This window comes from Nycticebus coucang, chromosome 8, assembly GCF_027406575.1.
Source record: "Nycticebus coucang isolate mNycCou1 chromosome 8, mNycCou1.pri, whole genome shotgun sequence".
In the NCBI taxonomy this organism is placed as follows: Eukaryota; Metazoa; Chordata; class Mammalia; order Primates; family Lorisidae; genus Nycticebus; species Nycticebus coucang.
In genome coordinates this window covers 77,559,299-77,576,411 of record NC_069787.1, presented here as the reverse complement: position 1 = coordinate 77,576,411, position 17,113 = coordinate 77,559,299, and the positions used below count along the sequence as shown (strand labels likewise).

Here is a 17,113-nt window from a genome sequence, read left to right as displayed (position 1 = left end):
TGCTCCTCCACTGTCCTACTGAAAACAATCTTTAAAACATACATATTTCTGGCAGTGCCTTTGGCTCAGTGAGTAGGGCGCTGGCCCCATATACCGAAGGTGGCCAGTTCAAACCCAGCCCCGGCCAAAACTGCAACAAAAAAATAGCTGGGCGTTGTGGCAGGCACCTGTTGTCCCAGCTGGAGGTTGCTGTGAGCTGTGACACTACAGCACTCTACCAAGGGTGATAAAGTGAGGCTCTGTCTCTCTACACACACACACACAAAAAATATATATATATATATTTTTCCAGCCTGGGCGAGGTGGCTCATGCCTATAATCCTAGCACTCTTGGAGGTCCAATTGGGTGGATCGCCCTGAACTCACAGGTTTGAGACCAGCCTGAGCAAGAGCAAGATCCTGTCTATAAAAATAGCCGGGCATCGTGATGGGTACCTGTAGTCCCAGGTACTTGGGAGGCTGAGGCAAAAGAATCATTTGAGCCCAAGAGTTTGAAGTTGCTGTGAGCTATGATGTCACCGCACTCTACCGAGGGTGACAAAGTTAAACTCTGTCTCAAAAACAAAAAGAAAAGTATATATTTCCGTGCATATTCTCAGGTTGACATCTGACAGTTTTCATCATAAATTCAAATAATTGCAAAGGAGGCAATTTTCTTGCATGGTGAATATTTGTATTTACAATCTAAGATAAAATTATTACATTACTCTTAAAGTGCATCCTGTGGAATGTAACTAGCACAGCAATTTGATGCCTACCATTGTTGATTTTAAAAGTTCACAATCGAGCTTTTCAGTTAAATCCTAAATTTTATTCTGGTTTTCCTTCTTGGCATCATCTTTTTAATTCTACTTTCCTTAAATTGTATCCTAAACCAACATAACTTACATGCCTGAAGATCTTTAATGATTTCTGTAATTACTTCTTTACAACATAGTTTATATAAATTGAAATTTAATTTTTAAATTACCTATGACTGTAGGCTCTTAATTAAGAAATTTAAAGCTTATTAGTGCCAATTTATCAAAACAAATTACACAAATTTTAATGACTAAATATAAAAATAAATGTAAATGGAAATGTATCTTGAATGATGAGAAAAGGGAGTATCAACTTCTAGTTTTTATAGATGGATAAGAGAAGACTTTAAGTTTTTTTTTTTTTTTCCCCCAGCAGTGTCATTTAGGTCTTGGGATTCCTTGTAAGTCATCTGCCAAAAATCTAGTGATCTTTTGAGGATCTAATAGATTATCTGCCTTTAAATGCATTGACATAGGTCTGCCTAAATTACTTTGAAAGCAAAGAACTGAAGTTCACCTAACAGACAAAACCTCTTTTAGTCATTGGAGCCATGATACATGTTATCCTAATATCTTTCGTTTGGCTCTGGCAAGAGTGTTCTACTCCAGGGCTGTGGTTGATGTGATACCATTCTTATGTAAAACGGTGAAAGGATGATTGTGAAAGGGGACCCCAAAACTCCATCCTTAGGCAGATTGGTTTTAGAAAGAATACTTGTAGAGGGAAATGTATTCTCTCTCTACTTGAGGTTTGAAGACTTATATTTGAGATTACCCTGACCTGCTCAGCATGCTTTTGACTTTGGCTTTTTCAACTTTCCTAACTGTAATAGTCAGTGTGTCTTTGTATCTTTGCTCTATCTCTGGACAGAATTTTGCCTAAGACTGAAAAATCCTTCTAGAAAATATAAATAAGTAAACATAGATAGAGGTAGTACTGTTCAGAGTTGATGTATTAGTATTTTGAGGCTGGGTTTGTCTAGTCTTACTTGGGGATTATCAAGGAAGCAACAGGTACTGGTGAGGCAGCTCCTTATGGCACAAGGTGAAAGCAGCACGAGGTTGGACAGAGACACCTGTTCAAGTCACCATGGGTGACGTCAGATGTTGCTATGAATCCTTTTTTGTCTATGCTATTCTAAAACTTTGATAAGTGCCTGTTGGGGGAAGTGATAAAGAGGATTTGGGGTAAAGAGGGAGGTGAAAGTTCTTAAAAGCAAATTATGCTTAAGTATATATTTTAAATGCCTTTATAAATTTTTGCTGCTGTCATTACTGCAGGTCTTCTCTAAGATTAATCAGTGTCTAGACACAAGTAGCAGGTAAAATTTTTCTTGCCACATGGAAGTAAATTCGACATGTGTCTGTAAGATTGCTTAATACATGTAGCAGCGTCAGGTATCTTGCATTTGGCCAGAATAGAGAGTGATTTACAAAAACATTTCCTCCACATACTTAAGCGTACCACTAACTTATTTCTGTTTCTGTCCTTAGTGTTCCCCGTGGCCTGATGCCCCCACAGCTTACGTGAATAACAGCCCTTCCCCAGCGCCTGCTTTCACCTCCCCGCAGCAGAGCACCTGCAGTGTCCCAGACAGGTATCTGGTTTGTGTGACTGTGTGCCACAGGCTAACTGATGCTCGAGCACCTTCATTTCCGTTCCTTCCCATGTACAGCAATCTATTTTTGGTACTGTATCTGAAGTATACGCTAATCAGAGGCAGCCTCTACTTCAGGGTGAGAGGGCAAGTCAATACTTGTCTTTTTCTCACCTACCATACTTTTTCTCAGTTGTCTTTTTTCTCACCTATCATACTTTTTTGCTCCTGGTCCCTTGTGCCTCACACATTTGCCACTCTGGGAATTATGGAGAAGGGACATTTTTCAAGATACAGCCAAGATATGTTCTTTGTGAAGTTAAAGGCAACATTAATGGGATTCATAGACAAGGAGAGAATAAATTGTTATGGTCGAACTATGACCCGAATATTAGAATTATGTTTATTGTGAAGTACATGTGTTTTCAACGTTCACTGTATGAAATGGCTTATTTTATGCCCTATTTCTTTTCCCTTCCAATAGATATACTGTATTTCTAAAATTAGAGAGGGTCTTTAGTTTCTAAAGACTTACTATGGTTTTAGAAATGGGAATGGTGGACTCTGTTTATTCCATTATGTGGCCTCGACTGGCAACTGAGAATCTAATGAGCCTGGGGTGGGCACAGGGGACTGTGTCTGGGGTGAAGTTCTTAAGAGCAGTGGTGCCCTGTGGGGACTTTTCCATTCCTGGGGGCTTTGCTGAAGAACTAACATGGAGTAGTTCTGACTGAAGTTCTCTGGTTTTAGGAAGATTCTGCTTGAGAAGGAAAATTATGATAGTTAAGATCACAAAGGAAAAGGTTCTCTTTTTTTTAATATTTAATACTCTGGTTGGGCTGACAGGGTCTGATAAGAAAAAAAAATAACAAACCAAAACTGCTTTTCCCCTGAGGAGATGGATAGATAAACTGACTAGGCACCTTGTTTTGATGTAGGTTATTGTGCTTTGAGAGTAGAAAAATAACTCTCGAAAACACAGGAGAGAGAGCAAAGGACCAGTCTGTTACCATCCATGTAAGAGGGATTAGAGTAGTTTCCTCGTCAGACTAGTCTGAATAATCAATTATTACGACTTTGAAGATAAGCTGTGAATTCATGACTCACTAGTTGACTGGGTATTTCCTGAGAGCTCAGTGTCCCTGACACTGTTCTAGGTGTTGTGACACATGCGTGTGCAAAGAGGTAAATTCCTGTCTAAAGGAATTATGTTCTAGTGGGTGGAGAAGAGTATAAACAGTCAACATAATGGAGCTAAGTAACTAAGGTACAGGACTTAAGAGTTGGTGTTCAAGGGCCAGGAAAGTGGCCACATTCCCTGGGAAGTTATTTTTTCATTTCATTTTACTTACAAACACAAGTATAGAGGTGTTTCGTTTCTTTTGTTCTCTAGAAACCTCTTTAATCTTGGTTATTTATATTAATTAAAGGGGTAACATTTTATGGTTTTGCTTAGGATTCTTTTTTTTTTTGTAGAGACAGAGTCTCACTGTACCGCCCTTGGGTAGAGTGCCGTGGCGTCACACGGCTCACAGCAACCTCTAACTCTTGGGCTTACGCGATTCTCTTGCCTCAGCCTCCCGAGCAGCTGGGACTACAGGCGCCCGCCACAACGCCCGGCTATTTTTTTTGTTGCAGTTTGGCCGGGGCTGGGTTTGAACCCGCCACCCTTGGCATATGGGGCCGGTGCCCTACTCACTAAGCCACAGGTGCCGCCCTTGCTTAGGATTCTTATACCGTTTCTTTCTCCTTTTTTTGAGACAGAGTCTCACTATGTGGCCCTTGGGAGAGTGCTGTAGCATCACAGCTCACAGCAACCTGAAACTCTGGGGCTTAAGTGATTCTCTTGCCTCAGCCTCCCAAGTAGCTGGGACTACAAGTGCCTGCTACAATACCCAGCTACTTTTTTTTTTTTTGTAGCAGAGCCTCAAGCTGTCGCCCTGGGTAGAGTGTACTGGCATCACAGCTCACAGCAACCTCCAACTCCTGGGCTTAAGCAATTCTTTTGCCTGAGCCTCCCGAGTAGCTGGGACTATAGGTGCCCACCACAGCGCCTGGTTATTTTTTGGTTGTAGCTGTCATTGTTTGGCCGGCCCAGGCTGGATTCGAACCCTCCAGCTCTGGTGTATGTGGCGGTGCCTTAGCTGTTTGGGCTACAGACACCAAGCCCTGGCTATTTTTTTGGTTGCATTTTCATTGTTGTTTAGCAGGCCTGGGGCGGCCTCGGTGTATGTAGCTGGAGCCCTACACTGAGCTTAGGGCACCAAGCCTCTTATACCATTTCTTATAGCTCAGAAAGAAATTTTCTTAGATTTTTATAGATTTTTTTTTTCAGCTATATACCTAATTTTATTTTTCATGTTTTTTTTCCCTAACTAAAATGAATGAGTATTCTTCATTTGGGGGGCATCCCTGGAGATAATTGGGGGAATCCTTTTGTTTCAGAAAACTTAAATTTCTTGTTAGAAGGGATAAAGAAGGCGGCACAATCTTATCATATCCTCACTCTAACCTGTTTGGTCTGCATTTTTGTTGCAAATTTAGATAGCTTTCTTTCACAGTGTTGCCCTATTTTAATGGGTTAGTGATTTAACAGCCTGTCATGTCTCAATTTAAAAAATGTGTGTGTGTCACACACACAAAGTAAAACCATCTGTTTCCTTCCTTTTCCTTTCTCCTCAGCAATTCTTCTTCTCCAAATCATCAGGGAGATGGAGTTTCACAGGCCTCTGGTGAAGTAAGTATGTTTTCCTTAAAACTATTAATGCCTTCAGGGCCTGTACTTTTCAATTTCTGATAAGGACATGAGTTATTACTTGGGTTGCTAAGTAGTCAGACTTAATGTTCTTCTTGGGTGTTTTTTATGTCAAACTCTAGAGGCTTTCTGTGTTTTGTTTAAATGCTCTATATAAAGCCGGTGTGAGGTTATTTTTCTAAGTTTGAATGGCTTCTTTTATGTCCATTTTCTTTAACAGCAAATCCAGCCTTCAGCCACGATCCAGGAAACACAGCAGTGGTTGCTCAAAAACAGGTTCTCTTCCTACACAAGACTGTTTTCTAATTTTTCAGGTATGTGTATGTGTTTATACATGTGTAGAGTGTTTTGTTTGTTTCTGTGCCTAAATTAACCTTTTAATTTTGAAATACTTATAGATAGGTATGAAGTTGCAAAAAAAAAAAAAATATGGACAAGTAATGGGGAAGTTCCATGAATCTGTCACCCATTTTCTTCTAATAGTAATATTTTGCATGCCTGTTACTATTGACTTTTATAGCCCGGGAATTCACACTGGTACAAATCTCTAGTTTTATCAGAGTTAGTGAGTAGGTACTCATTTGTGTGTATGTGTATATAGTTCTGTGCAATAGCCTTTTCATTTTAACTTTACCTTGAAGTAATTTTCTTACAGTAAGTTACAAAGCTAGTAGGTTCCAGTGTTTCTTCCCTGTTTCTCACGTAATTATAGTACAATATCAAAGCCAGGAAGCTGATGTCAGTCCAGCGTGGGTATGTACTTCTGTGTCATGTTATCACCACCACTGCAGTTAAGATGCAGAATTATGCCATGACCACAAGGATCTCCCTCCTCCATTTATAGAGTCATACCCATACACCTCCTTTACCATCCCCAATCCCTGGCAACCACTAAATCGTATTCTACTTATATGATGTCTTTTGGGGATGTCATATAAATGAAATCATACAGTATATAACCTTTTGAGCTTGGCATTTTTTACTCAACATAATGAATACTTAAGTCGTTGGATGTATCAGTAGTCGAATCTTTTTTATTGTTGAATAGTATTTTGTGGTATTAATGTACTTGGATGTGTTTTTTATATACATAAGTTTTTGTCTTGCATAGTGAGCTGAGAGTATTTTAAAAGGTACCAAATAGTGCTTCTTTAGGTGTGGGGCTGTGAGAACCTTGTTTAGAAGAACAGTAACAGATAGGCCAGGTGGGGCAGGGGCAGCAGCATTTCCCAAACACACTTGGCCCTGGGACCCTTTTCCCAGACAACACCTACCAATGTGTCCTGAGAAGTGCTGAGTAACAGTAAAGTGGCAGTGAGCTTTCCTACACCTGCAGTGTAGGAGACAGACATTAACAAGGTAGCTTGATCCCTTTCAGAGGACAGAACATATGTGCGCGCACACTCAGCATGAAGGAAAGCTTCATTTCACAAAGAATATGGTTTCCTGTTATGCCATTTATTGTAATGTTTGTATGTTTACTCCCCACGGAGCTCTTTGTTGCTTTAAAATCAAAGTACCAGATGGAAGTCATTTGCTAGCTGGTATCCACATTTTATGTGATTAAGTAAAGCCTTTTATGTGTGAAAACTGGAAATGAAAATTTCAGGATGGGGGGATATCTTGCACACTTGTAAAAGGAAGGCAGATGAAAAGCATAACACAGAAAAAGCTATGGGTCAGTTGGAACTGAGGGAGGCCCCAGGTTACTCCTATTAGGTAAATATATATGTCTGTGTACACATATATATATATATATATATATATTTTTTTTTTTTTTTTTTTGAGACAGTCTCACTACATCACCCTTAGTAGAGTGCCGTAGCATCACAGCTCACAGCAACCTCAAAGTCTAGGGCTTAAGTGATTCTCTTGCCTCAGCCTCCCAAGTAGCTGGGACTACAGGTGCCCACCATAATGCTCGGCTATTTTTTTGTTGTTGTGCAGTTGTCATTGTTGTTTAGCAGGCCCTGCAGGTTTTGAACCCACCTGCCTCGGTGTATATGACCAGTGCCCTATCCACTGAGCACGGGCACCAAGCCAGATAATACATTTCTGTCTGAAGAGCTCTAAGCTCCTTTCACTGCTCAAGTGGTCATGTGGCTTGGCCTGTCTTTCCTTACCCTGGGGGCTTCCTCTGAGAAGGTGAATGGAGAGCTGGCCACGGTACCCCTTTGGCACATCACCCGAGTCACATCGATAATAATAGAAGGGTGAGGAGACTGACTGAGCCTCTTTGGGCATTCCCATTTCAGGAAGGGTTATACATGCAGTCCTCTGCCTGGTTCTCTGTGTGAGTTAAGGGTGTGCACACACATCTCTGGTCAGAAGAGACAGAGAGCCTGTCTGATAACCTGACCTCATACAACAGCTCCATCAATGCTCACGTCTCATAGAAAATGTGCTTCTCTGGTCTTTATTTCTTTTACAAACCTGAAATTTATTAGGCTCTCACATTCAAGCCCTTAAATACAGAACAATAACGCCATTATCTTCTCATATATATAAATGGATGTTTGTCATGGAAGTCATGTCTACATCCCCAAAGCATCTTAATTTCCCCAATAAACTGTATTCCGACTGTATTATAAAAGTTAGAACGGAACATTATAGACACTTTCAGACATAAAAAATAGAGAGGAGAATATGACGAACTCCCCCATAACCAACCCCCAGCTTCAGAAATTGCCAATCTTTGGTTAGTCTTGCTTTCCACTGCCCTCCCACCTTTCTGTGGCACTTCAAAGCAAATCCTAGCTATCACATCCTTGACACTTGACATGCTGAGTAGTACTTCATGGTATGAATGTACTCAGGTTTGGTTTTTATACTTACATGCAGGGTTTTTTTTCTTACATACTAAACTAAGGAAGTATTTACATGGAATTTAAAAGGTATCAAGCAGTGCTTCTCCAAGTGGTATCACAGGAAACCTTTTGAGAGGGACATTTACCTTTGTAAATGACACAAGACCCAGCATGTGCTCGAGAGAGAAGTCTTTGGATATAAAGTGTGGCTCTCTGCTATGCTATCCTGAAAGAATTGGCTGCTGTGGAAGAATTGTGTTACAGAATGTTTGACTCCATACTGTGTATTTCCATAGAAAGAGGCCTAGTCCTAACTCTGCTCCCAACTCATTGTTAGACTTTGAGCAAGTCTAACTCTGGACTTCCCTCCTGACTTTTGTAAAGTAAAACATTGGTCTGGGTGATCTCAAGGTTTATCTGTCTGGGGTTAGAATCTTATTTCTGTACACAGCTACAACCCAGCCACTCAGTAAAGCAGGGAGAAAAATCTGCATTGGGAACAAACCTTCCTCTACTGATCCTGCTCACTGATTGGACTGACCAGCCTCTGGGCTTCTAAGATCCTTTGTGATGCAAAACCGGGAAAAGCCAGATTGTCTGGCCCAGAGGGACAGCCCTGTATGTCTTGTCTTATGTTGTTCATGTGTATGTGTATGTTCAGGATATCTGTGATTGTTCTGAAAGACGTTTAACTGAGTGAAGACAGACACCTATAAAGCAGTCAAATTCTGTTTATTCCTTTTCCATTTATTTGAAAAGAGTTTCTTTGCTGTTCTCCAGGTGCCGACTTACTAAAACTAACAAAGGAGGATTTAGTTCAAATTTGTGGTGCAGCCGATGGAATTCGGCTCTATAATTCACTGAAGTCAAGGTAAAATACTGTGAACTGTTTTGCTTGAAATAAGAATGTACCTTTGATCGTGTGGGGAATTTGGGCAGTGTGTTTCCACGCTAGGTTGGCGTGTGCCTTTGTGTGCCGTCGAGCATTGGCAGCATCGTGCTCACAAGAAGACTTTTGTGTACACCTTCAGGGCAGGCCCAGATATGATGCAGGCACTGATGAGGGCAGAGGTAGACTGTAAGACTGTAGAAATGCACATGGGCAGTACTGATTTCTTGAAGACGACTGGGTTTGTTGCCAAGAAAACAAAACTTCTAATTTAGGTGAGCTATACAGAATCTATGGTTTTCAAGGTCATGACTATCACTAAAGCTATTACAAATGTAAACTAATTGTCATTAAAATGATAAAATTGTAATGTGCTAGCTTTTAAGATCCACTTACTATCTTGCTATTTCTATTCTTGTGGTATGAGAATTCCATAAAAATTTGAATCTTACTGATTGTAAATTGCTGACTTAATCTTGAAACTTAAATTTACCAGCATCTGACAGACCATCTCAATGGTTTAGAGTCTGGATCATCATGTTAGACCACCTGTGATAGTTGGTGTGAGGTGTGTGGTTTTTATATTTTTATTAGTAAATTAATCTGTATAATGAAATAACATCATAAAGTTCTCATAAGGGGATAGAACTTAGATCCTGTAGTTGTCATTTGTACAAGCAAGCAGTAAGGTTAAGGCAGCTTTTTCTCTCCTGGGCTCATCAGTGGTGTCTTCTAATTGCAGGTCGGTTAGGCCCCGTTTAACCATCTACGTCTGCCGGGAACAGCCAAGCAACACAGCACTGCAGGGGCAGCAGCAAGCTGCAGGCAGTGGAGGGGAAGGTGGCAGTGGGGCACCCTATGGTGAGTATTGAGGGCATCTTGATTCTGTCACTTCCTTTCTGAGATTGTCAGATGGAAGCGGGCAGGACTCGAGTGTGGCTTTGGTGAATTCTTGCCGTATTGAGACTGCTAAGTTGCTGGTATGGGAGCCTTGACCCCAGTGAGGCTGCAGCCCCAGGGCCTACTACATGGGAGAAGAGGAAACTAGCATCATTCCTCTGTTATTTCAGCCACGCTATGGCTCTCTTTTTAATTTGGTCCTTTATGCCAGAAATACCTAACAAGTGAAAAACTAGCTTGAACACTTTGAGATTTTCCTGGCTTTTTTTGTTTTTAACCTCAGATTTACTGAAATGATAAATATAAAATTGATGGCTTAACAAGAAAGGAGGGCTCTCCCCTTCCTTCTACCAACTAGGCAAAGGAAACTCTATAGTCCGGCCCTCCAATGGTCTGAGGGACGGTGAACTGGCCCCTGTTTAAAAGTTTGAGGACCCCTGCTATATTTTCTATCTGAATCTTGGGAGGCCTCCCATTCTGAGGGGTTTCTTAATTGTACAATATATTGCTGGATCAGAGCAGAGATTAAAATCTTGCCCCTCCCAATATAGCCCTTAAAGGCGAGCATTTTTTAAAAGCATGTATTTTCTCATTTGTAACATGGATATAAGGCAACTCGGATCTTTTCAGAGTAAGATGTGTTATGGAATTCAAAGAGACAATTATTTACCCTAATAAAGCACTGAAAAATGGTTTGTGGTTTGAATTTTACTGACAAATTAGGAGAGCAGCAGTATCCTGAGCCTCCTAAGTATCAGCTTAACTTCAAGAGCTGTGAATTTTAAGACTAAGGATACAATCTTAGTCTTAAAGGACAAAAGACTCATGTATCATTGAGTTCTTACATTTATCATTTATACATGGAAAAGATTGTAATATTTTGGAAGCTGTATCAAATATGAGTGTTTGTGAAGGGAAGTGTGGAAGTTCTGGAGAATTTAGATAACAGGTCAGTAAAACTTTTTCCATAAAAAACCCGGTGGCAAGTATTTCCAAATCTTTAAACCATCAGGTCTCTTTTGGATTCAGCTCTGCCATTGTAGTGCAAAATAACCATAGACAATATGTAAATGATAAGGAGTGGCCATGTTCCAGTAAAACATCATTTAAAAAAATAAATGGAGGGCAGGAATTGACCTATACTAGCTGTGGTTTGGTGACCCCTTTTCTAGATCATTTCTATAGTCTCACCCTAATTTTAGTTCCAAATTCGGACCTACAAAATTAGCAAAGATTTCTGTACTTATAAACCCACACACAACAAAAAACTCCTTGTTTGAGGAAGCAAAGCTGTCAGCAGCAATATTCCTGATTCAGGTCTGGACTGAATCAGTATCAAGGAGACTGTGAGGGTGAGACTCACTGCAGATGTGCACTGTGGACATTGCTGCTGAGTTATGTGTAACAGAGACGCAGACCACTGGATGGGATGTGGCTTGGACTTTCTGTAAAGAAGAATTAGGCTTCATTGTTTATAGTCTTTCCTTTACATTATTTTAAATTTGTGTGTGTGAGGGGTATGTACAGATAGCTTTTATTCTTCAGGATAAATTCCTAGTAGAATTACTGGATCAAAACCTATGACCCTTTTAGGGATCTTTATTTTATATATTGCTAGAATACATGTTATATTTTTTAAACATCTTTCTTCAGGTACAGTTTATATACTTTACAGTCCTCCCATTATAAATACATCATTCAGTAACATTTTAGTAAATTTAGTTTTACACCAATTGCCACTGTCTAGTTTGAATCCCACTACCCTAAGAAGTTCTCCTATGCCCATTTGGAGCTAATTCCTCTTTTTAAATTTTGAATACATGAGACTCGATAATCATTAAAATATAAATATAAAAAATTAAAACCTTGAGTCATTTTATATGGGGATTACTGTTAATGTTTAGTAAATTACATGTGTGAATATAAATAATTTATTTTTATATTGCAGGTGAGTAGTTGGAGATTTTAAGGTAGTAAAGGGGGAAAGAAATGTTGGTTTATTCCTATTTTTATTTTTTTGGTACTTTGAAAGATGTGATCTTCCTATAAATTAGGTAGAAGACAGATTACTATTAAAATGCTGTCTTTTTTTTTTTTTTTTTTTTAATTTCAGTTTACCATGCAATCTACTTGGAAGAAATGATTGCCTCAGAAGTTGCTCGAAAACTTGCATTGGTGTTTAATATTCCTTTCCACCAAATTAACCAGGTTTACAGACAGGGTCCCACTGGTATTCACATTCTTGTTAGTGATCAGGTAAATCAAATGACATGCTCATTTGCTCTTCCCTTTCACACTGGTGTTTACTTTTATATATACTGTTACAGAACTGTAGAAGAATTCAGTGACCCCTTTTGCAAATACTGACCAGAATCATTTTTAAAGAGTTGAGAATCAAAATTTGTAAGAATTTATAACCAAGAGTTTTAGGCATCCTAGTGATAATGCATATAAGTCGAAGAAAATTGGCTCAGCCTCCCTGCAGAGCCCTTTTGAATTTAGATACCTAACTGGGGCCCTAGAGTTAGTAGAAGTTAACCTTGGCCCTTTTTATGAGGGTAGGCCTTAGATGTGTTCTCTGTCAGTGATTTGTTGACTAAAACTAAGTTCAGAAATATAACTTTCCTCAGTGTTTCCTGCAGCGTTTGGGGACAAGCAAGTAATGATAGAATAGTACATCATGGGCGGCGCCTGTGGCTCAAAGGAGCAGGGCGCCGGAGGTGGCAGGTTCAAACCCAGCCCCGGCCAAAAACTGCATAAAAAAGAAGAGTACATCATGCAGTTTTTGTTAGTCATTATTCATGGGACCTGGCAGGAAATGCTTCCCTGTGGATCACACAGGAGGCTGAACCAATCTCTCAGTGCCTGTTGTGGGCAGGCAGTTAGCACAGGGCAGTGCAGGGAGTGTACACTTCGACTGCTTCACTGCCATCATAAATGATTGTGTTGGCCATTGAAGAGGAAAATATAGATTGACATTTTCCTTTACTATTTTAAATCATTTCTAGTCAATTAAGACAGTTGGATATTAATTATACTTATGCATTTGCTTTATCCTTCTAGATGGTTCAGAACTTTCAAGATGAGAGTTGCTTTTTATTCTCCACGGTAAAAGGTACTTTGCATGTTACCATGGAAGACAATGTGTGCCTCTAATCAGCAGCCCTCTTGTGTGTGTTTACTCTTAAAAATGATGGATGTTAAAAAGAGTTTGAATTGAGAATATTTCTAGTGGTTGTAATAGAAATGAAAAGTTAAGGAAAAGGAGTCAGTCCTTTTAAGTAACTGGAAAAAATTCTCAGTTCATTCAACCAGTATCTTAGTGAGCACTTTGCTTCTGGTATTCACTGGATCTTGAACAAAACGGAATCCATGGAACCCTTTGGCTCAATCTTTTCTTCTCGCAGCAATACAGGTTTTACCCTGTAAAACTCACATTATCTTATAAAGACACATCCTGTAATCTAGATATAGATGTGTTCTTTGAAATCAGTGGATACTTTTGGTGTGGTGTTAGGTATCACAGGATTTCTCCTTCAGTCTCAGTTTACTGTTTTTCATATTTCGTCCTCCTAAAAAAATTCATTTATTTGTGAATGCCTGGACTGCTTCTCTCCATTTACTGAGAAACACTAGACCATCAGGCAAAAGGTTTCTGTTTTGTTTTTGTTTTTTTTTTTAAGACGGGGGTCTTGCTGTGTTGCCAGGGCCCGACTGCAGTGGTGTGAACATTCCTCACTGTAACCTTGAATTTCTGGGCTCAAGCAATACTCCTGCCTCAGCCTCCCAAGTAGCTGGGACTATATATAGGTCCATGCCTGGCTAATTTTTACATTTTTTGGAGAAATAAGGTCACACTGTGTTGCCCAGGCTGGCCCTGAACTCCTGGCCTCAAGTGATCTTCTAAACTCAGCATCCCAAAATACTGGGATTACAGTTGTGAGCCACCATGCCCAGCCTAAAAGTAGTGACACGTATTTTAAATGTTAAAAATCTACCTCTAAGCTGGGCGTTGTGGCGGGCGCCTGTAATACCAGCTGCTCGGGAGGCTGAGGCAGGAGAATCGCAGAAGCCCAAGAGCTAGAGGTTGCTGTGAGTCCTGTGACATCATGGCACTCTACCGAAGGCGGTAAAGTGAGACTCTGTCTCTACAAAAAAAAATTAAAAAAAAAAAAAAAATCTACCTCTCACGAGGTCAAATATTTTCCAGAAGACATGGATGTATACATTTGCATACCCTCCTTTATTTTTATTTTATTTTATTTTTTTTGAGACAGAGTCTCACTTTGTCCTCAGAAGTGCGAACCATGGCACCATCACTCACAGCAACCTCAAACTCTTAGGCTTAAGCGATCCTCTTGCCTCAGCCTCCCAAGTAACTGGGACTACAAGTGCCAACATCCAGCTTTTTTTTTTTGTGCTCAAGCAATCCACCTGTGTCGGCCTCCCAGAGTACTATGATTACAGGGATGAGCCGCCATGCCTAGCCTTGTACCCTCATTTCATTTGTATATTCTGTATAATGTTGACTTTGTCCTCTGACTTTGCACAGTATTTGCATATGCTCTAGCTTTGTTTTGCTCCCCTTGTGTATAGTTTTTGCTATTTGTCTTGAGACAAATAGCACCCACCACCCTTGAGAACTGGCAAGCAGTATGGGCCAGGTATGAAAGAATATAATGTCTAAACAGGGAATGTGTATATGAAGTTGTCTTAGGGAAGAAGATCTAAAGCAAAGTAATCTGCTTTCTTCTCTGTAATTATTTAAGGTAACCTGAATTGGAGAGGGACGTTGTAGATTTCAGGGTGTTTTCAATATAGTAGTCTTGATTTCCTAAGCCTGGTTAAAAAAATAATTTTTCTTTTTCTGCAGCTGAAAATGGTGATGGTATCCACATAATTTTGAAGTGAAGTCTTATGTAGACTGAACTATATTCAGTACCAAATAAAAGTCACGCTTAAAAGTGTGTGAAGACCGAATCCAAGAAGTCTTGGGATTGGATTTTACCATATGAAATGTTTCATATTGAAAACACAAGATGACCTTTCTAATGAGCTGTATGAGAGGTGAATCTCCTCACTGTCACTGCCATAGCCAAGCATCCTCGTGAGTGAGCACATTGGGACAGTGTGCATCCAGCTCTGGAGGCCACGGTGCAGGCATAACTGCCTGCTTCTCTGGCAGAGGCCAGTAGATAACAGTTCCTAGAAGCAGCCTTTGCTGTCTTTTTACACTGTATGCGGTTTGGAAATGAATGTAAAAACTTTCTGTGGGCATTTACCTTTCTGTGCCAGTTTGGCTTTTGCCTGAACCTTATGCTGACCTGGGGAGGAGAAAAGGGGACAGTGCTGTTGTGGAGCCAGCATGGAATTCTCTGCAGACATGCGTTGTGCTTACATGGCGATTGGTGGTCAGGTAAGAAGCTTGGCACCTTTTGGGAAGAAATCATGTCTAAGAGTGTACATCTGATGTGATCACGCCGGACCGGAGAACATCTAAGCCAGGAGGATGGGCTTTTGGAGCAAACTGCATTATCAGGAGTACCTTGGTGAGAGGATCAGTGTAAATCCTAATAGGTACAAAGACTTTTGCGTTTTGCTTTGTCACAAATTTATTGAAAAATGTTTTTGCTTCTGCTTCCATTTTAGCATTTTAGTTACTGGTTTTCGTTTTTCATTTTTTTGAAGGCTCTTGCCTTTTAAACTCTTAATGATTTTCTTTCTCATTTTCTTCCCTCTCTCCATCTGACTACCCTCAACACCACTTTGTTCTTAAACATTTTTAAAGCCCTACTACCCCAAACATTGGAAATAGGTCACCCTAAGTAGAGAGGAAAAACATTAAATTTGTTGATAGCTTCTGACTTGGTGTTCAGACAAGATGAAAATTTTCATGGAAACACTAGATGTCATAAATCAAACACTAAAATGTACCCTACAAATCCCATAAGCCACTCCTCAAATATCGAGCTTTAGTACAATCATGGATGAACATTCTGATGATTCTTTAGGGGCTTTTTCCTATGACGAGTGCCTCTTTCATAAAACCAAATGCTTGTCCGCTAGCATACTTTTCAGAGGGAATCCACTTTTTCTCATTTTTCTCCTACTTTACCATTATTCCTTCCTTTCATCCAAAACCTTCCCTAAGTTTATCAGCAAGCATTTTTGAGGCCTGTGGTGTAGCAGATAATTTTTTTTAGACTCCTATCCCACTTTACTATAGCATCTGTCCGTTTACCCAGGTGTTTTGGTTTTGAATGTACTATGTGATCCTCCTCTTTGTTCAGGCAAAAATAGGAATGAATAGACAAACTACTTCAGACAAACTACTATCAAAAAGCTTTGATACTTTGTGTTTTAATCATAAAGGGGGTTATTTGCTACGAAGAAGCACGGTCTATTTTTATCTTCTGTTTGAAAATGCCTGTAACTCTTATAGATGCTCTAGGAGGGGAGGTTTCCTTTCCCTTTGCTTTTGTATGACCACATGTTTTCAGTACCAGTCACTTGGGAAAGAAGTGAGCTCATCTCTTCTTTTAGAGTTTGCTTGTCTATTTAGCATTCCTTTTTTGGTCTCAAGATTTATGGAACAATAAATGTCATTTAATGCTGTGTGCTATTTTGAATTCCTCATCAGGTTTTAGAAGTGGGATAAAAATACTTAGAAATTCAAACTTGAAATTACCCTGAATGGTATTGAACATGAGTCTGTCCCAAGTGAAACAGGTTAAATAAATTATGGCACCAGCAAATTTGTTACTTTGTTTTAATAGTAGGATGTATACATTTCAGTATAATAAATGTTTTCCGATTGTTTTGCAAATGTGTGTGTCATTTAAAATTCCAGTTCCTGCTAGTGTCACATGTGTCAGTACAGGCCCCTATAGTTTTTTGGATCCCTCCCCCCCCCAAAACTGATAGAAATGAGAACAAGTTATTCCACTAACTACTCCCCACAGAAAGAAGAAGCAAACATGATTTTCTTACAAGAGGTTCTCCTGTTTTGTAAATGAGACCACGTGTCATTAAGTATTGACTCAAGTAGCTGTGCTAGGTTGTGTCCTGGCTCAAAACAATTAATTTTTAATGGAAACTAATTCATATTTAAATGGCTTCCTGTATCAGTCCACCTCCCCCCTACAGTGGTGTAAGTGAATACTTAACTAACTTATGGTATCCACACAATTTTTAGATCAAGGAATACATCAAGGCAATAAAATAATCAGGAGTGAATGCTTATTCTCTTAATCTTGCTAAATCAGTTTGGGGGCGGGGAGGTATATATATGTATTGCTTTCTCTTCCTAGAATGCTAAGCACTTAGAAGTGCTTCTGAAACTGTCCAGGTAGAAGAGGTATTGC

The 17,113-nt window shown here is 39.8% G+C and overlaps 1 protein-coding gene across 4 annotated transcripts in view; it reads left to right on the top strand.

Moving 5' to 3' along the window:
• Positions 1-16,575, top strand: part of UBP1 (upstream binding protein 1) — a 68,459-nt gene extending 51,884 nt beyond the window's left edge. For 3 of the 4 annotated variants that reach the window (XM_053599931.1, XM_053599929.1, XM_053599930.1), the window contains 8 exons: positions 2,295-2,398; positions 5,081-5,135; positions 5,374-5,467; positions 8,741-8,831; positions 9,592-9,710; positions 11,863-12,005; positions 12,813-12,864; positions 14,623-16,575. In XM_053599931.1, coding sequence (XP_053455906.1) covers positions 2,295-2,398; positions 5,081-5,135; positions 5,374-5,467; positions 8,741-8,831; positions 9,592-9,710; positions 11,863-12,005; positions 12,813-12,864; positions 14,623-14,660 — 696 coding nt within the window. In that variant the 3' untranslated portion in view covers positions 14,661-16,575. The remainder of the gene's footprint in view (positions 1-2,294; positions 2,399-5,080; positions 5,136-5,373; positions 5,468-8,740; positions 8,832-9,591; positions 9,711-11,862; positions 12,006-12,812; positions 12,865-14,622) is intronic. The other variant, XM_053599932.1, reaches the window with a different exon arrangement.
• The last annotated feature ends 538 nt before the right edge of the window (positions 16,576-17,113 follow it).